Source organism: Haliotis cracherodii, unplaced genomic scaffold, assembly GCF_022045235.1.
Source record: "Haliotis cracherodii isolate W230 unplaced genomic scaffold, xgHalCrac1.p SCAF_10, whole genome shotgun sequence".
NCBI lineage: Eukaryota > Metazoa > Mollusca > Gastropoda > Lepetellida > Haliotidae > Haliotis > Haliotis cracherodii.
In genome coordinates this window covers 46,190,162-46,211,485 of record NW_027266265.1, presented here as the reverse complement: position 1 = coordinate 46,211,485, position 21,324 = coordinate 46,190,162, and the positions used below count along the sequence as shown (strand labels likewise).

Below are 21,324 nucleotides of genomic sequence, written 5' to 3'. Positions count from 1 at the left end.
TCCTAAGGGCAGTGCTCATGAATGAACCCGTGAAGATCCCGGTCGGAATAGGTCTTCAGCAACCCATGCTTGCCCATTCGTGACCAACTCGTGTTATTCCGGGACAAGCCATCTTGCAGGTTACGGAAAAGGGCGAGTGGTGACGAATGATGCTTGCCGTGAAAGGCGACTATGCTTGTCATAAGAGAGCGATTAACGGGATCGGATGGTCAGGATCGCTGACTTGGTTGATACATGTGTTATCCTTGTTGCGTCGATCGATGCACATAAAGTCAATCACTGGACTGTCTGGTCTAGACTCGATTATTTACAGAGGGACGTCTCATAGCTGGACTATCGCTGAGTGCGGCGTTAAACAACAAAAAACATCAACAGACAAACATGCGGGCTCTTATTACCCATGATTTCCCGCAATGCATATAACTAATTAAATATTCCACTTGATCCTGTGAATTCCTATACAAATACCCGGGCCCATGAAGATCCGAAAGAGAATAAGTTTTCAGCAATCCATACTTGCCGTAAAAGGCGACTATGCTTGTCGTAAAAGGCGACTAACGGGATCGGGTGGTCAGGCTCGCTGACTTGGTTGTTGCATGTCATCCTATCCCAACTGCGTGGATCGATGCTCATGATGTCAATCACTGGATTGTCTGGTCCAGACTCGATTATTTACATACCGCCGTCATATAGCTGGAATGTTGCTGAGTGCGGCGTTTAACAACAAACCAACCCAACCCAACCCAACCAACAAATACCCCAGTAATGAATTCTGTATGTTTCAATGCTACCCATATTATAGTATCATGCTTTGACCGCAGCGTCGTTTCACTGTACACATATGTCGTAAACTTTATGGCCCATTTTATGTGTAAACAGCTGCCATAAATGATAAGAATAAGTCATATAACATCCTGTAGTCTGAACAAGTAAAGCTGTGTATGTTGAGTTAGTAAACAAGGACGTCCTACACAAACTAACTATAAGGAAACTGTCAAAGCGACTCAGTTGAAATAGCCTTGAAATTTAATATGCATGTCGTATAATGTAAATATGAAAATAAAGTTTGCCAAAATGACGCTAGATTTAAAGTTAATCCGTGTTTTGGATTTTATTTCTAGATATATGTTCTGTTATTTATAAACTGTGCTAAAAGGACACTGGTCGAAGTCGGTGATCTCCGACACGTTATATACTACTTAAAAGAAGTTAAAGAACACCCGATTTTTCTCGCGTGACTATAGTTAGTCTGTCATGACTGGTGTGTCTAGCAACGCACCTGTTCCACTTGTGGGTATTCTTTAATTCACCAAGTACTTATTTCGCAATATCCCGTTGCACTCAATATTGAACAAATATTGTGCAAGGAGTATATCACCTACAATCATGAACATAGGTTGAAGTAAGTGTTAAAATCATCAGCACTGATACTGAACACAATGACGAGTTGAGAGCCACTAATTCTCTGCACACATGGGTCTCTCAATAGTGATACCTCTCCCGACATTTGAACAAAGAAATTCAAATGGTTTTACAGATTTTATAAATTATCTGAACATATTTTGTCCAACATATAAACCGTTGCAAGAAAAAGACTCCAGCAATCTAATAGGTATCTGCACATTGAAAATTATAAATGCTATCAAACATTTACAACCTTCATGTATGTCTGAAAACTGTCGCTGAAACACTGCAGACTTAGGGTCCAAAACACAGCTATGATATCCGTTTCAAATAAATCATCAACGAATAACCAAATCTTGCTTGTTTTATTTTTAATCGCCATCAAATATAAGTGTATACTTTCCATTGCCTGGCGGTTAAGTAAACAGATTGAACAGTGGAGCCACGCTCCGCGCACACAAGGGTATCTCAATATTGATCCCCAACACAACACAATAGAACTCGAAGTGTTTAAATATTATATATATTATGAACATATTTGTTCAATATTTTGTGCCCTATCCTCTGTTGAGTATATCATTATTTCTCTACTTACCGACATTTTTAAGCCTTGGTTTTCTTTCCTCCTTGTCACAGCAAGTCAACAACAAAGGACACCATCACCTGAAACAAATGCAGATTTAGACCATATCTGTCGATACCCGCCTACAGACAAGGCGTCGAAGGACCGTGTGCACAATGAAGGTAAACAACCTGAAATTCACCTTACAGAGTTTAGCCTTACTGTTAGTGTGTAAAGATACACCTCACCTTTTGGGTTATCCGGAGCAGGACGGACGCTGCTGCCTTGAGAATGAATCAAGCAAAACATATTCAAAACTAGCAACCTTACAGTTAGCATACACTGATTGGTCGTTATTGTGTGGTCGCCTTGTCCTCTCGCTCACAGGTAACAGTCAATGGACGGTCGATGTCGCCATAAACAGTGAGCATATCAAGAGTGCTTTATAGTATGTGTCATCAGCTTCCACGGGTGTTGTCTTGGTAACACCAGATGAACACAATGCTTTTGGTGTTGGTAATTTCCTTCCAATGGAATATGCATGCGAGGTAGTAGGAGAGTTGATTAATTGCACATGCATAATGAATAACTGAAAATCTCCTGCCACTGGGTCTGTCTAATTCAATCCTTATGGATAACGTATACGATAGTTGTCCCATATGCTCGGAGTCAATGGACTGTTTTATGCCCAGGTGTGGTGTAAATTAACTTTTTTAGAACTCTCCTTTGACATCACCTGTAACAGTTCTCGAAGAGGTGAAATGGGGCTTATGTCGCGTGGGAGATTATTGCACTTGCATGTATATAGCGACGTGTTTGTGTAAGTGTCTGTGGGGGGTGGGGGGTGGGGGGTGGGGGGGGTGGCTGCTTGTAACAGTCCACTGATGACGAATTTATAGTGCTGGCCCACTGTGATACGTCCAGCAGTTTAACCTTTAGCCTGCTGAATTATTTTCACACTTCTTACCCCTGCCTGCTGGATTATTTTAGCATAAGGCGCTCTAAAGAGGGTGGGTGATTTCAAACAGTCGGTGCCTCATTAAACAAGGGTCAATTGAAGAAATATTTGGCACATTTATTCCTGATAGAAAACTACACAGAACTATATAAAAATATCCCGATGTTTTCAATCATATCAAGGTTAAGACCAAAGCGAACACAAAATTTGGAAATTTTCTTGAACTTACCTGAATTGCGTTATTAAAGGTGGTTTGCATTTCATGCTTAGAACCTTTTAATATCGTAACATTTGTGCAAATTGATTTCAATAATCATATCTCCGATATCTTAATTTTAATTGAATAAAAATTCGGGTTTTTTTATCGGCAAATAACAGCGCAGGGGTAAATTAGGAACCATTTCAGTAAATTTATTATCTAAACGTTAAACAGAAAAATAACTTAATTTTCGAGGTCATCATGTCGGTTGCAGAAATACGAATATTCGGGTTAATCTGACGTGTCATGTTATAAAATTTCCAGGAAACAATTAATGACTTTTGAATATTCAGTAAACCTTATTTCAAGCGTTTTGGTTGAATATTTACGATATACAAAAATAAACAACCCGTGTCATGATGCTAGCAGACGTCCTAAAATAAAACATGGCGCGCTTCGCCCGACCTCCGCATAACTTATTGCTATTTTAATATCAACAGAGTTTACATTGCCTTAATAAATATAACTTGGCGAAAGTTGACGATCTTCTCAATCGAAGAATCTTTTATTCCTCATATTCCGATTAATATGACGAGAGAAAAGCGAAAATAAAGATCGTGAATTCTGACAGCACTATTTCAATAAGTGCAAAGGTCACCGGATGTGATGGCACAGACAGGGGTTGACTGCTGATAATCTTTCGTAACAAAACAATTGTAGTAAATTTTGAAATAGTTCGCCTATCACATACAGCTATAACATAAGTCGATACACAGTATCATTAATCACCACTAACATGAAATAAAAATGTGACTTTGACGATATAAGTTTCACTACAACAAGTGTATCCCACGTAATACGTCTATGTATATCGTCGATCAGCAAGATCACCCTCTTCAACAGGTGCGCGAAAATGGGCTTGACAAAACGTGTTTCAAAATAACATTTCCGCGTTGCTGAATATGATAGGGTATATATAAGCAATAAAATGCTACGTACATATTTTCGGTGTTAGTTCCACATTACATTTGGGATAGTTTTCCATTCGGGAATACATTCATAGATTCTAGCATGATTTTAGAACAGTTTCACGATGGATATCTAAATTTATTCCAAAAATATGAAGACCACCATGATTGCGTATTGATGATAGATTTGTAATTGTTTAATTATTTACAGCTGTTTACAGGTTTTAAAATTTTAAGTTATATTTAATAGTATTTTTTTCCACAATGATTGTGTGTGGACAGTAAATATTGGTCTTTGCATCAGCACAGTGTAACTGATCAAACTTCAATTATTATCTTTAGTTTAAACATATTTTTTCAACAATTATTATCTTTCACTCTGAAAATCAACTATGTGAATAAGTAACTCTCTGATGTCATCATTTTTAAATTTAGTATTCCGTGAATAATGAATAAATCAGATCCTTAACATATACATACTAAACTCATATGGACATTAATCTTGTGCATTAAGTGGATTGTTTCCAAATAAAACAATTCTGAAATATGATTTAATAGGAATATGATACATTAATTACAGTAACAGTACATGTAGCAGTACATGACATTTTTGTTTGTTGAATCACAAGAACCATGGAGGCACATAAGCTGGTAAGTTTGACATGTTTCTAAGAAAATGCTATCTAAGTTTTCTGGTTGGAATAAAAAGAAACGTGCCTGTGTACACGTTTACCCTTGTCAGATGTATTTTTCCAGTCAGCCAATCCATTACTTTTGTTCACCTTATGTGGTCTATTTTATTCATACAGGTACTGCTTCCAACCTGTTTTTCCTTTGTTTGCAATCACAGTATCAGAACTTCCTCAGCTGGTGTGGATTAAAGTTCCCCTGTCATCATGAAAAAAGAATTATAAAGGAAAGTCATATTTTCATTCAAAAACATATCTGTCTTTCCTTGAATACTCTTTGTCTAAGTGCCAGAAATGTCGGTGTCATAAAAAAATTAAAAAAAAGATTTTCATAAGAACTTTTCTTAGATAGACCTAAGTCAAACCATGTGACAAGTTAGGTAGAATTATAACTTTATAAGCACTCATTTCAGAGGTGTCCATATTTTTCAAGTTTTTATATATTTTTAGGACAAAACGTGATCCGTGTAGATCTGCCTGTTTTGTTATGTAAAACAAATTCTTGTCTTAAAATGAGAAAAGGAATCTTTCAGACGAATTTTTTTTTATCCCATTGAAAACCAGTTGAAATGTACAGTGGTGACTTTTGTACCCAAAATTTCTAGTGATTGGGTACCAAAATGGGTATGTGATTTTGTAGATCTACCTAGAATTATTTCAAAGATATACATTAATTCAACATAATATCATTTTCCTATCAAAACAATACATTCTAACTTAGGTTTAAACCAACTTAACTGGCCTCTTCTTCGGTGACAAGACGTCAATTTTCTCTCGAAACTAAACAATCAATTTCAAGGATCACAGTCATAATCATAATATTATGAACTTGATGAAATATTTTATTATGTGTTCTGTTCATCTACACGTAAACATAAATATAATTATAGATCTCTTGTCTTATTTTCTTAGGTACAAATTCATAAGGTACTTTTAACTCGCGATATTTTCTTTTTGAGGTAAATAAATGACTGAACGTCCTTGAATTCCTCATATATTTTAGAATCAAATGACAAATGGTCTTTGTCACCAATACAAAGTGTCTAAATGGAATTAAACAAAATAAATTAGGTGTGAAAACGAACGCTGAGGTCGGAAAACTGCACTTGTTTGGAATGTAAACAAAGCAAAATTCAGATTTTACACTGTGTAGCATTTTCTCCTATTTTGAGCTATCCATTCGTCTATTTGTTGCATATATTGGCTCAACGTTTTCAGAATATACATGGGAAGAAAATCGTAGGAAGAATAAGGTAATTAAAGAAAGATACATTGCAATGATTTGATAAATTAAACAGAAATTGTCAAAGTTTTCCGTTCTGCGTGACGCCATTACTGACGCAAAATCACGCACAGCGACTACGTTAGTTATCGGAAGTTCTGACTATTTCTCTTGGTTTCAATTAAACTTGTAACAACAAATAACAGTACATAGATTGTCAGAATGTTTTTCATTACTTACATTTCACATTTATGTATACACGATCCCTGAATCAGCGAAAGTCCCCACGTAAAATCCCGCGTACTGTTGTCAGTGAAAACGCCATTTTGTAAAAGTAGGTCATTTTTTTCACACAATGTAATTTCACTATGGATATTTATTGATGTTCAGCATGATATACGTAGATATAGGCCACAACATGTATGAACCTTTGATAATTTACTGTTTGTTTAAACATTGTTTACATAAGAAATTGATAGTTTATAGCGTCGTATTCGATATTTCTTTCCTTAGACAGGTGTTAGATAATGATATTTATCATTTAACTAAAGCATTTATCCATGACATAAGCTTATGACATAAAAACATGTATGTCATACCCCAATGACATAAGTATGCAAATTAGATATGCAAATTAGATAACCGGAAGTGGGACTTTTTTCGCCAGTGCACGTGAGTAGGTGTTTACAAACAACATGGATACCTTTGATGTTGGAGACATTATTTCAATTATTCTGTAAAAGTCTGTTCAAGTATTTTGTTTAAAATAATCCGAGGAACTTTTTTTCTCAGCGAAGGATTATGCCATAAAGGAGTTAAGAGGTTGTTTATTTTGGTTTACACGGATATGGAAAACATGTATCACTACGCACGATCTATAAGTAAGATTTCCACAAGTTGCTGATGTTAATGTTTAATGCAATTATTCCTTAATTGGGAAGCAAAAATGTGAAAATGATAAATAGAATTCATCACTCGTGTTTTTTAATATGGGAAATATCAACCTCGTCCCGTTAATCGGTATTTGCCTCGCCAAAGGCTCGGCAAATACCGATTAACTAAGACTCGGTTGATATTTCCCATATTAAAAAACACTCGTGATGAATCCTCTATGTAAGTGCCACATGAACCGTATTTCCTCTATTAGACGCCGGACTCTAATAGAAGCCGGGTTCAGTGCAAAAAATAGAAGCCGGGTCGATCAATTGATACAATTAATTATCCCTTTTGGGGACCTAAATTACATAATGAGGACTCCCTTTCTCTTCCGGGGTATTGATAGAAGCCGAGCCTATAATTGACGCCGGGTCAAAGGCTTGTTCGAAATAAATAGGAGCCCGGGCGTCTAATAGAGGAAATACGGTACGTATTTCTTTAGAGTGTAACAGTCAATGTTGTAATTTCATATAAACAGCTAGGTTAGTGAATAGCAGTTTCATTTTATTTTAAAACTATAACTGAATATATTACTTTAACAAAATGGATAATATTTTTTGTTAAAATATAGGCACACATTTGTAGAAAAATTGTCTTGCTCTTGGAATTGTTTGTTGTGTCGTTTGATATACAGAACGGTGATATCTACATTTCGCCAGGTGCACGTTAGTCACAAACGATTTACGAATTATTTAATTATATCTATCTCTTAGTTCCAGAGAAGAAGTCGTTTAAAGCAATATAGCCAAATTACCCGTTTGGCCCCGCCATTTGTACAATTTTGAATCCCCCCCACCTAGGGATGCTTCCAGTCAAATTATCCAATTACCGTTAATTTCCAATTAGTGGTTCAGAAGAAGACGTTGAATAAATTGTTGACGTACGGACGACTGACGGACGACGGCCGCTATGGTATGGCATTATTAACATTCTAATTTGTTTTTTCTATGGAAAGTCTTTATAAACCATAAATATTATACATGCAAAACACGTAAATTTCATTTGCCTACACATGTAATAACGAAATGTCTGGTGGTAATCGATATGATGGCAGATGTTAACGAATGTCGCGTACCCATCTGTAGCTAAGACCTTTCTCTGAGCTGGGTTATCTTTAAGTTAAGGGCAGAAATTAAGACAGGGTTGAATCAGTCTTCGGAGATTTCGACAGAAAAGAAGGCGGATAATAGACGTTATATGTTGTAGGAAGCGTGGCATTATGGGTCAACTATACAAAACTGGTTTCCACGGCAAGAATGCATTAGGCTATTACCGGACACCATCCGCCATTTTGGAATGGGATGTGCACGAGTTCATTCCTTTGTTGCGGTTTCTAGGTTTTTCAGACGCCATTGTTGTTGAATCGCTAAAATAACAGGGGTTTTGGGGGGCTAGACCCCCTCTCAACAGCTGGAATTAAATGCTTTCGTAGTAAAAGTAATGTTTAATTATCAAAGTAGATACAAAACAATGTGTTCGCTGAAATGTGACTCCGATGTATGTTGCACCCCATTGTGGAACTTCTATTTTCGAGTACTTTTTCGATGTTGATGTCCAATTTTCAACATTCGTGCATCGCTTTGATATTCAATTTTAAGGTTTAATCATATTAAACCATAAAAATGCAAGTCATTTTTTCTGCTTCTTTTGAGTTCTATCGATCTATTTTTCAAATCGTGATGCTGTCGCGCGCGGCTTTATGAGTAGCATCAAACAAACATGGCGGATAGGTGTCCGGTATAATGCAAGTGCATAGTTTCCATTTGCGCTTTCAAAACAGGAACAGCAGACCCGAGAGGACACGTCACATTTACAGATCATAACCAATGACGAACAGCTAGTCGATAACAGATGGTAGCATAACAACCATCCCATACAAATGTCATGCGAAGCATACCTTTTTCATATTTCAGCCGAAACACTAGCAACGTGATGCATTACACGTTATGGCAATGGCCGCGGTCTTTTATATAGTGTGAAGGGCAGTTCATATATTAGAGAAAGTGAGAGTGGTTTCCCTTTGACCACAACGCCCCAAACTCCTCGCAGCGATAAGCCCGTCGAAGGTGTCACGCGCTGGGAAGGAGTTTGACAACGCTCCTTCCCAGCGCGTGACATCTTCGCTACACTCTCGGTAACCATTGCTAGACTGGGTTCCTGTCTACCTAAACTCGTAATCGCGCTAAGCTACTATACCAACAATATGGAACCAGTTAATAACATCGCGATAGTATAAGAGAGCTACGCGGAGGGAATAATCGTTGTGAGGAAATTAACAACGTAACAAGCTCCTCACAGCCATAGCCCGTTCGCGGAACTCTCTATAGTACATACGCTGGCCTGAAGCTTGTGCACCTTCGGTACACTCGAGGTAACATTGTAAGCTGGTTCCGGGGTCCCTATGCGGGCGGTCTACTTGCGCCAATTCACTATCATTATGAGGTCATAGTTTGTGATAAAATGCACGTATCCCTCGTCCTGGTAGATGTGAGCTTCCACAACTGGGACAGTGAAATTAACAGGTGACAGCTTACCGGATAGGCAAGCTTGAACATCATCCAAAGAAGCATACATACAAAGAGGATATTTACAAAGTGCTATTTTTGCGGTGTGATTTGTTTGGCCATTTTAACGTTTACATGTTTAGAAGACATGCACACATATTCTAAGAAAAATATAATTGTCTACGAGTCTTACAGAAAAATAGGAAAAGGTAACATGCACTGTCAAAGTTTGTTTTTGTTTGTTTGTTTATTTGTTATTTAACGCCGCATTCGGCAATATTCCAGCTATATGACGGCGGTCTGTAAATAATCGAGTCTGGACCAGACAATCCAGTGATTGATATCATGATCATCGATCCACGCAATTGGGATACAATGACATGCATCAACCAAGTCAGCAAGCCTGACCACCCGATCCCGTTAGTCGCCATTTACGACAAGCATAGTCGCCTTTTACGGCAAGCATGGGTTGCTGAAGACCTATTCTACCCCGGAATCTTCACGGGTCCACTGTCAAAGCATACCCTTTCGAAAATATTTCATTAGATTTGGCTTTGGTACAAAAATTAGTATTTCGTTTATCAGCATATGTATTATCGTACATAATGTCTTTATGAATTTAACTTGTACTGAAGAGGTATTAACGCAAGGCTTTTGGCTTGTTTACCGATCCAGATTCATTGAATACATGTATTGAAAATTGAAAGAACTGTTCTTAAATTTGATTACGCCTAGTTAACCATCTCTCATTCCTGCAACAGTTTGTAAAAAGTAGTCCGTGGTAATTGTATCAATATATTGGTTAAATAAAGACTGGGGTAAGAAATACATTAACAACCACATGACCCCAAACATGCTGAAAATGTTAATTCAATTGATTTATTGATTTTCATAGTTACAATGTCTAGGTAGCAGTTGTGGAGTAGACCCGTGAAGATCCGGGTTAGAATAGGTCTTCAGCAACCCATGCTTGTCGTAAGAGGCGACTAACGGGATCGGGTGTTCAGGCTCGCTTTTTGCTTGATGCATTAACTATGCTTGTTTACGCTGCACTCAGCAATAAAACAGTTTTATGACGTCGGTCTGTAAATAATTGAAACTGGACCAGACAATCCAGTGATTGGCATGAGCCTCTAACTACGCAACTGGGATTCGATGACATGCATCAACAATCCTGACCACCCGATCCCCTTAGTCGCCTCTTACGACAAGCATGAGTTGCTGAAGACCACGACTAACCCGGATCTTCACGGGGGTATTAGACAATGCAACCAATCGTAGCGTGCACCATCCTAACAGCAAGGTTCCCGCGTTAAAATAGTCGAAACGTTGCCCCGGTTACAGTACAAAATAGTCAAGCCCCCGTTTTATTGACATCAATTACATACGACAAGCATATGAACAGTTCGTTCATTATATTTTATTTAAAATAAAAAACCATCTGAATACCTGTTTATGTCGGATAAACTAGCCGAGCTCCAAAACATAAAACAAAGAGTCGAGGAGGAGTGCCTTGCCTTAAACAAAATGTTATCAACAGAGTTGAACATTTTGAATAGAGCGCATGCTTTAACACCGAAACCTGTCTAACCTTCACTGATTGATGGTTTTCTAGCGAGTGAAAACTAACGAGTGCTTGCTGTGTGCCCGGATATGGTTAGCAACCCCGGTGGGGTAGTAATATGGATAAGCTCCAAGAAGCATACACATCCCCCCCCCCCCCCCCATCGAATCACGCACGCACGCACGCACGCACGCACGCACACACGCACACACACACACACACACAGCCCCCTCCCCCTAGGTCTGAAACGTTGTGTACGTATAATAAAGAAGCTGTTATCCATGATTAAACTCTTTGTAATGTTTACATCCAACTTCTGAATGCCTCTCAATCAAAGACGTGTATCGGGGACACGGGTGGCCCAGTCGTCTAAGGCGCCACGATTCGCTGTCCAGTTATGATTACTGGTATTGATAACATGTTGAATCTTACATCGCTATTTCTAACATGTATTTGGCAAGTGTTTTTGATTGGTCACTCAGAGGCTATATAGCATAATAACCACCTGTTATTGGTGGACGCATCACTGAGGAATATAATATTTATAGAAAAGTATTTCTTCCTCAGTCATTGGCGGTATAATAACATGTACAATTATAGTCCACAAACTACAGAGTTGATGTACTACTTCATGCAAAATATGTGTGGTAATTCCTTTAGGCAGAAACCACCACAGAAATATTCTAAGAGTGTACATTTCATGTTTTAGCATGAGGTGTGGTGGAATGTGTGTGGGGGTTGGGGTGGGGATAACGTCACACCCACATCCACACCAACCGAACACCCACACCCACACCCACACCCACACCCCAACACCAGCACCAGCATCTAAACTAGAACCAAAATCCAAAGTAACATATGGGCATTTATTACTGCGCATAATACTGGAAACATCGTATGCATTACATAGAGCCTGGAATTTTGTATGGAGACTTATAAATGAGTTCAGCTGTATCCACAAAAGCAGATATATTTTTTTCAATTAAAACTATGAGTTTGAACATTTTTGTACGAACACACCTTTCAACAATTTAGTTTTTGTGGCAGACAATCTATTCTATTCTTTCAAAAGTCTGAAGCATAATTATAATTTTCAAGAATTTTCTGGGACAAATTATTTCTTTCGATAAAATTCCCCACCCCCTAAATTATCAAATGGTCTGTCCCTAACTTAACATTAAAGCTGCTATCGAAATCAATAAATGCGTTAGACGTTATTAAATGGTTCTATGTGCAGTATATATGTGATTCTGACATAAAAGGGGTTAATAATACGAGTATGCGCATAACGTTGAACGTTGGTCCTCGTACTCATACAGGAGTGTTATTGCCAGTAATTTAATGTCAATATATGTTCATGTCAAAAGCAATAAAATATAGCCCTAGGTTCGGGGTATCTGCACTGCTGAACTCCGCCTTTGTGTCTTTTGTTTGTTTGTTGTTTACCGTCGCACTAATCAATATTCCAGGTATATGACGGCAGTCTGTAAATAATCGAGTCTGGACCAGACAATCTTGTGTATCATATCGGTCTACTCAATTGGGAAACGATGACATGCATCAACCGAGTCTCGGTAGTCGCCTCTTACGACAAGCATGTGTTGCTGAAGACCTTCACGGGTACACCATCCGAGTGTATTTATCATATGCAATAACATGCTCCCCTCTTGGGTGAAAAAATCATTTACTTCGTGTAGTGTAATGAATATGCCTAGACTGAATAAACAAGCCAGAACACTCGATCCCGCTTGTCGCCTATGTCTTTGTAAAGGACGTGACGAATACTGAAGAATGGGATCAGGTAATACAGGGGGAGGTTTGGCCATCTGTCCTATATTTCATTGCCCCGGTCGACGGGTATGTCGAGAACGACAAAACGACACTGGCCCAATATTTCATAACCATTAAAGATCAACTTTTTACCTGGACATGTTTGACTGTGTGTCATCTTCTGACATGTACTCACAAAATTAATTAACGATTTAAATTAATGCATAAGTAACTTTCATGAAGAACATTCAGGGGGCATGATATTATTCTGAGAACAACAAAAGAAGAAAGGATATAGATGTTAACACTGTGCAATACTGACACATCTAAGATTAAATGTCTATAGACAACACATTTTCGGCCAAAACACACGGGAAAATTATACACATTAATACCAAATGTAGGTGTTGAAAATAGTAATTGTACCTCAAAATATCACTTCTCAACGACGATCCATTTGTATTAGTCAGTCACCGCCTACACCGCTATCCTCGCCCGCAATGAATACACGATCTCAGCCGGTGAACGAGAGTTACAATCACACCCCTTTATAACCAGATCCGTATTCATGACATGGCTAGCTTGAGTCACATTGAATAATGCTATAGTGTAAACAAAAATAGCTCACCTGTATGTCAGACAGAGAGATCTGATTGATGAATAATTTAAATCCTCTCTATTGGACTGATTAATAGGACGTATTTGTCCCAACTCTATATTGAGGGACTATTCTCTAAATGCTAGTATGGAGGTTTGGGTAGGTTTGGGTGCTGAATGCTCTATTGTAAACGGTTCATTGTAGCGTGAACAAGGAAGTACTGATTTCATTACTGGGTCATGTTCGCGTGTGCTTCACTGCCTGTGGAACCCGTGAAGATCCCGGTCGGAATAGGTCTTCAGCAACCCATGCTTGCCCATTCGTGACCAACTCGTGTTATTCCGGGACAAGCCATCTCGAAGGTTACGGAAAAGGGCGAGAGGTGACGAATGATGCTTGCCGTGAAAGGCGACTATGCTTGTCATAAGAGAGCGACTAACGGGATCGGGTGGTCAGGATCGCTGACTTGGTTGATACATGTCTTATCCTTGTTGCGTCGATCGATACACATGAAGTCAATCACTGGATTGTCTGGCCTAGACTAGATTATTGACAGACCGCCGTCATACAGCTGTGATATTGCTGATTGTGATTGTGTTAAACAGCAAACAAACAAACTTGGCTCGTGCTCATGTGTGGTGGATGAAAGGTCTGGTCCTAAAACTAATGAACTGATGTTTTCCTTTCTTCATAAAAATATTGAAAGATGTTAAATAGTAAAAAATTACTATCGCAATTGAAAATAGAAATATGAATAAATTCGACAGAAAATGGAAGGAATTATCAGCCTAGTTAATATAATTTATCAGTAATCCAATATATATATATATGTATGTATGTACACACACACCCATATCTGATCATGTGTTAAGATACTATGAATTGCTACACTTATATACCTCACATATATGTCCATTTATGTCTACTGACTTTAAATAAAACATATTTAGAAAATATATATATATTTTTAAAGAAAACCCTAATGAACTGCATTGGCGGTAAGGAAAAGGATTCATGGATGAACAACTTCTTTATGGTAATTGGATATTTTAGTTTGTGCAACAACAACAGTACTTACGCGTTCATATTTAATATACCTATTACAGGTCAATCACCTCATTACGTTTATATTCAACACGATTTCTTAACTCTGTCACCCGAATGTGCCTTTCATGCTGTCTGGATCATGTTACAGTAATTACATCCCACAATGCACTTCTAAACAGTCTGCGCATGCCCAGTAAGACGGACATGACGTCACAGTGTTTACCTTTATTAACCCTGCAGCCCCCAACGAGGCTACTTTCTACATTGTCGCAAGCCACTCAACTGCGTTACCCTCCAGCCACCCCTTAGCTCCTCCTGTCTTTCATGGCCTACTGTATTCATGAGCATTATGAACGTGGTTTCTTGTGCATTCGCTAGTACTCATGTATTGGCATCCATTCCATGGCTGTTTATCAGGCGCCTATATATATATACCTTATCTCCTGCCTCGGCGTCATAAGCCACTCCATACTCAGAGCATGGAAGGCTTGTGGCCCCCAAAGAACTTACGCTATTTCGGTACTGTCCGGTCAGCACGACCAGTACTAGCTTAACTCTAGGGATCGTCCGGGTCATCGGACCCCAGGACCGGCATATCCCTCTCACAGCTACACAGTCCGGGTCCATAAGAGCCCAGGACATTGTCATCTTACCCGGGTCTCCATGACCCCAGGGTCTCTTATGCAACCGAGGCAGCCCCCATGTTGTGCCAAATGTTTATGTAAATATCTGTATGTAATAAAACTTCCTGCAATGTAATACATTTCATGTTGTTTGTGGCACAAAATTACAATTAAGAGCGACGTTTCGGTGTAGGTACGTGACGGTGTTGGTTGTTTATTATTTTTTCAGCATGATACCTCCCCGAGTTCCACACGCTTATGCCAACGTTGCTGGACTGCTGGATCACGCATGAATAGAAGGCTACCACCTGGTGGAGTGAAGTTCACCACCGCAAAAATGTCATCATCAGGTGCACTCTAAAAAAAAGAGGATACACGCTTATTTGCTCACCTCTTTAAACACCGCTTTGTGTTTATTATCTAAACAATGTTTATGTTATATACAATAGTTTAGTTTCTAAACAGTACTGATGTTTACAGTGTAATCACCTAACGTTGATTAACCAATGTATCACCCTTTTAAACGCAAAAATGTGTATACATTGCTAATTGTGTTTAGGAATCAAACATCCGGCGATTAAACACAAGTGAACAAGTACTGTCAAAGTAGATGCAAACGTGTGTACATCTGATCTCCATGTACTGCACTCAACTACAGGGACCGCGTCCGAGGTCTAATGGTAGAGCGTCCGCCCGGAGAGCGGAAGGTCCGGGGTTCGATCCCCGGCCGCGTCATACCAAAAGACGTTAAAAGATGGTACTTGTTGTTACCCTGTCTGGCGCTCGGCATTAAGGGGCTAAAACAAGGACTGGTTGGCTCGGAGGCAGTATACTGTGTCTGAGTGGGGTATTCATGTAAAACTGCGGCATGGTATCTCAGTGAGCTAGCACTATAAATCGGCATCAGTCCGGACTAGTAGAAGCAGCCACACACACACATGAGCATGCACGTCGCTATATAAGTGCAATAATCTTGGACGCGACGTTAAACCCGAGTTCACCTCACCTCACTCTACTACACAGAAAGAGAGATGTTATCACAATTCGGATTAGTATCTATACCCGTTGCTGTAAACAATACCTGTAAAGGCTATAAAGTAGTGTAAAGAAATACTGGAAAACCGATCACGTGTAAAGCAAAGGTTTGCAATAGTGAAATTAGGAATAATATAATCAGACTAACTGCTGACAACACAAAGTAGAAGTAAAGTAAGTAAAACGGTTTATTCTTATTAGCATAACTATATCATCTTATGTAATAAAGACTACTATAAACACGATGATGACATACCTGGAAACAAGCTCCCTCATTCACAAAGAAAATTAACTGTCGGAAAAGCATCATTATTGTGACAATAGGAATTGTGTATTACATAGTTATACTTTACCCCCTGAAAAGCAGAACTATTAAAACACACAATAATGAACAAGTAATAGAAAACTAAAGCTGTCAGTAAATCTAAGTCGGATGTCTTATGACACTGAATGCAGTGTGCTTTACAGCTCCTGTTCCACTGGTCACAAATTACTCCAAATGTCAGGAAACTGCACATTCTGTTCAGTGAACAGGTTACTTCACTTCACCCAAAACCAATTGCTGTTAGAGGCCAATAATCTGAGACTACTGTCTTGGATTGGATATCCAAGCAATATGGTACACTGCCAGCCGATGGAGCACTGACTTTCTGAATGATGGACAAGAAGAGAGGTTGACAATATTGCATCATTATTCACGAACACCATCAGACATGGTGAATGTTTTTTGGACACTTTCTGTACAGCCTTGTTTACTTCGTCAGGTGAAAAATCCTGAAAAAAATCAAATAAACAATGTAACAACTCCAGTCAGAACGAATTGCATAGTTATACTTTTTGAAAATATAAGAAGTATTAATAGAGCAATACTTCTCATTTATATGACCTAAAATATGAGTAGACGCGAGTTGCCCAGCCGTCTCAATTCGTTGTGCACAGTTTTGAGTTCGTTGGTTCAAATCCCAGTCCGCCCCGGTTATATTTCAAGTTTTGTCAGTGGTCAGCACTGTAGGTTTCCTCCTCCCACGTTATATAACCGGAATAATGTTCAAAGTGGTGTTGAACTCAACTCGCTCACTTACATATGATTTGAAGGGCCACATACAGGACAATAGATGATGCCTTACTTCGTGACCTACCCTCTGGACTGTTAATATTGAAGCGGTTTTTCTACCCATACACGGGAAGGATGAAATAACTGCCTCAGGTCCCTGCGAAAGAACATATTTATGTTGTCATTTAGAGATTTCAACAATAAGACCCCAAGCGTCATCACAGGGATTGCCTAAAAGTCGGACCAAGAAAAGTCGGGCCAGGCCGGGCCGGGCCAGCGGGTAATACTAAAAATGGATTGCAGAATAATAAAACGAAACGTGCATATCTAGGCAGATATCAAATGTCCACAAACGTATAGTTTTGTTCATTTAATTGAGTTGGAGCAAGGTTGGCCCAGTCGTCTAAGGCGCCGCGATTCGCTGTGCAGAGTTGCGTCCCTTGGGCATGATTGTGGGTTCGAATCCCGGTTCGCCCCGATTATGTTTCTAGGTTTGTCAGCACCATACCCGTGCTCGTGGGTTTCACCGAAGTGGTAAACGTCTGAGACCTGCATCACTTCGGACTTTCCTCCCACATTAAGCTGACACGCCGCGATATAACTGGAATACTGTTAAAAGCGGCGTTAAAACCCAACTCACTCACTCACTCACTCACTCACTCACTCCCTTGTGTAGCGACCTCTTGATGTCAAACAACCAGTCAGTGTTCTTTTGGGAACTGGTCCAGAGATACTTGCCTTTAACGAGCTTCCAGTTCAACAAACACCTGAAAAAGTTTGACGAATGATACGGAGTGTTAACTGAACAGTATTAACATATTTTGATGTCTGTATTATTTTCAATCGTACCTTCTAATCTAGTAAAAATCAAAGACCTATACCTATTTAAGGATAGTAACTGCACAGCCATTCCTCACACAGTTCAAAGTGCTTCTTAGTGTTACTTTCAAAGGGTTTATTTCACATTTTACAAAGATGGAATTGGTTAAACATGGTATAACGGTCAGTGATTTGTTGGACACTTCAACTCTCACGCTGGGCTCCTATCCACTCTCGTCTTTTGACGTAAGTTTGCTTTAATAGAACGTTTATCTTCTTTGCCATCTTGAGAACCCTCTCACCTGTGCCGTGTTTCTGTTCCATGTCTTCAATGACTTTCCCTAGTTTTAGTAAGTGCTGTTCAAGTTCCTCTTCTGGTAATTTTCGAAGCTTACAATACAGTCTAAAATGACAGGAACATTTTCATGAACATAATTATGGCTTTCAAACTATAGTCGCCTGTCTTACTTGTGGTGCTGTTCAACATCAAAACTAGAGATCTAAAAACAGACTAATTATTGCCAAACGAGTCTGCGAAGCAAAATGGCGTGCAAATATTACGTCATAAATAATGACGTAATATATATATATGCCATATTCCCACCCAGAGTCCATTGCGGGTAAATGCTCGGAGTGTGGTCATATGCATTCACATAACATCGGGGATTCCGACCCGGTGTGTATTGACCCGAACGCGGATCGCATTTTCAACACAGTATGTTTATACTGCGAATGGTGGATCTAAACACATGTATTTAACATTGGTGAGTTTCATAATATAATTAATCATCATAAATTCATATCAGTCATAAAGGAATAAGTCTTTATATATCTTTATTTAATTAGGGGTGATAGTAAAACTCCGCGAACGACTTTTGACATGTATGTATATTACACTGAATAGCAAAACTACGACACTGAACAGATAAATCAGTTTAACAACATGGAGTGTCATTAAAGAGTCAAAATATTGCGTCCAAACTCATGTTACCTGGCAGTCTCTTTACATTATGTATTTTCAACGGTCTCTTAAAGCGTTGGCTCGTCACGCCGAAGACCCTGGAATATTGCTAAAAGCAGCGTAAAACCATACTCACTCACTCACTCACTACAATGCAAGTTAACAGCGTTTAAAACTTAAACGCTCGGGTATGAACGGGTATGTGCGATCTAACTGTACGCATGCCGTATAGTTATCATGCAGTGTGGTGTTTAAAATGTAAACATGAAATGTATAAAACATTAACACCCTAAACACAGACTTTTTACAGTGTGCTTGTCAATCAATTCTTTCTTCAAGATTGGGAAGAAAATCATGGCGGCACAGAATTTTGCACAGGTGCATTGTACTGGTGAATCAACAGACATTTACGGAGTTTTCCTAAAGCTTCACTTAGCTGCCCAAGCAGGTTACCATACAATAACCATTAATTGTCCCACCTTCCGAGAGGAAGTCCACCAGTGCAAAGGATTCCTTTGGAATCCCAGAAAATCGAAACCATCCCCTTATCATGTGATGGAACGGACTGTCATCTTCGTCGGAAGAGACGTTAAATGTTAGATGTTAGATGCTATGCCTGTCGTTTAGGTTCTACTACACCAAATCAGAACCAATTTGGACAGTGCGGTTTTCGTAGGGAGCCTTCAGTGCAGATCGAGAGATATCTGCAGGCTGTGAATGGGGGATATTCTGTAAGATTTTCATGTCTTTCATATGCACACCAAACCAGTTATTAAAACTGACCACGTTTTTCTATATTTAGTACTGGCTTTTTCAACATGATGCCTTATGCTGAATATGACCGCAGTTATTTTCAAGTAGGTGACATTTGGTGCGAAACTGGGGGTGGTGTGTTTAGCTTCCTGTACTCGGAAAAGGAGCTGGCTAAGCTAGTCATTTTTATTTTTTTTAGTTATTTTAAAAAAAATTATAACGTTACTATAGAAGTCTATGGGAAAACATTTGGTTGTGTGTAACCTGTAGACTCTGTCTGATAGTGGTACTTATATATTATAGTGAAAATCGCTCAACAAAATCAGCTGGCTCTGCTTCAAAAGAACGTAAATCCTCGAGCGATAATGAACCCGGAGCTTTCTGATCAGGAGTCAGAAGTCTTGGAACCAATGTGCAGAAACCTTTGTCATGCTCAGTTCATTCCTCCGAATGTTCTCAAATCTCTGAGAGATGCCGACTGTATTGGCTATGTGACGTGTGGTGAGGCGTTGATCATCCATAATCATATCATGTATATTATTACCAGTTTCCGTAGTGGTGGCAGTTGAACGTCTTCCTGATCTTGGATCATCTTTGAATATCTTTCTTCCCCTCTTGAACTCCGCTTCCCGCCTCTTAACACTCAGTTACTCAGGCCTGTTTAATTCGGAAAACGAAGGCCTCATAACGGCATAACATTTTCACACTCACCGTTAGCTTCCTACTTTCACTGTGAGAAAATATATTTTCAAACACCGATTCTAACTAATTCCAAATTTGCGTTTTGTTTAAAATAAGAAAGAAAGTGATTCTTGTGTGTACACTTCCCCTTTAAGGGTGTACTATACGTAATTCGTACGTTTCAGCCATCGCTCGTTCTGATCATCAGGGGGGCGGTCGGGTAGCCCAGTGGTTAAAGCGTTCGCTCGTCACGCCGAAGACCCGGGTTCGATTCCCGACATGGGTACAATGTGTGAAGCCTATTTCTGGTGTCCCCCGCCGTGATATTGCTGGAATATTGCTAAAAGCGACGTAAAACCATACACACTCACTCACTCTGATCATCAGGATGACAAGATGATTCTATTGTATCAGCTAAATCATTGCAAAGTTGACACGATTTATGGATAACAACTTCTATATTATACTGTTATTGGGACATTTCCTTACACAATGTATATCCTTTTATCGTTATATTGTTATTGCAATATAATTAAGAAGTTGTTATCCATAAAATGTGTCTACTTTGTCATCCGTCAACCTCAAAGAAATGCCTGTCAAAAAAAGCTAAATCATTATTAATTATTGAAAACAGCAAAGGGCTCAAAACGAGTCCCTGGCGTACTCCCAACATTATATTCGAACTTTTCAGAAAGGGAATTATTGCATTTTAACACATGATTGAACATGTTCATGATTACCACTTCATATGTCCGCATTGCCCAGATTGCTAAGTGCCCGGACTATGTAATCAACAAACACAAACTGGGTAACGTGTTGATAAGGGGATAGGCGTGGCCCAGTATAAGGCAGTGCAATTCTCTGTGCAGTGGGGGCGGTCGGGTAGCCTAGTGATTAAAGCGTTCGCTCGTCACGCCGAAGACCCGGGTTCGATTCCCGACATGTTACAATGTGTGAAGCCCATTTCTGGTGTCCCC

At 39.2% G+C, this 21,324-nt stretch overlaps 1 protein-coding gene across 1 annotated transcript in view; it reads right to left on the bottom strand.

Moving 5' to 3' along the window:
• LOC139451533 (uncharacterized) overlaps positions 1 to 13,287 on the bottom strand; it is a 44,860-nt gene extending 31,573 nt beyond the window's left edge. The window contains exons 1-2 of the mRNA XM_071232965.1: positions 13,203 to 13,287; positions 2,000 to 2,067 (exon numbers count right to left, since the gene is read on the bottom strand). Coding sequence (XP_071089066.1) covers positions 2,000 to 2,005 — 6 coding nt within the window. The 5' untranslated portion in view covers positions 2,006 to 2,067; positions 13,203 to 13,287. The remainder of the gene's footprint in view (positions 1 to 1,999; positions 2,068 to 13,202) is intronic.
• Between the last annotated feature and the right edge of the window lie 8,037 nt (positions 13,288 to 21,324).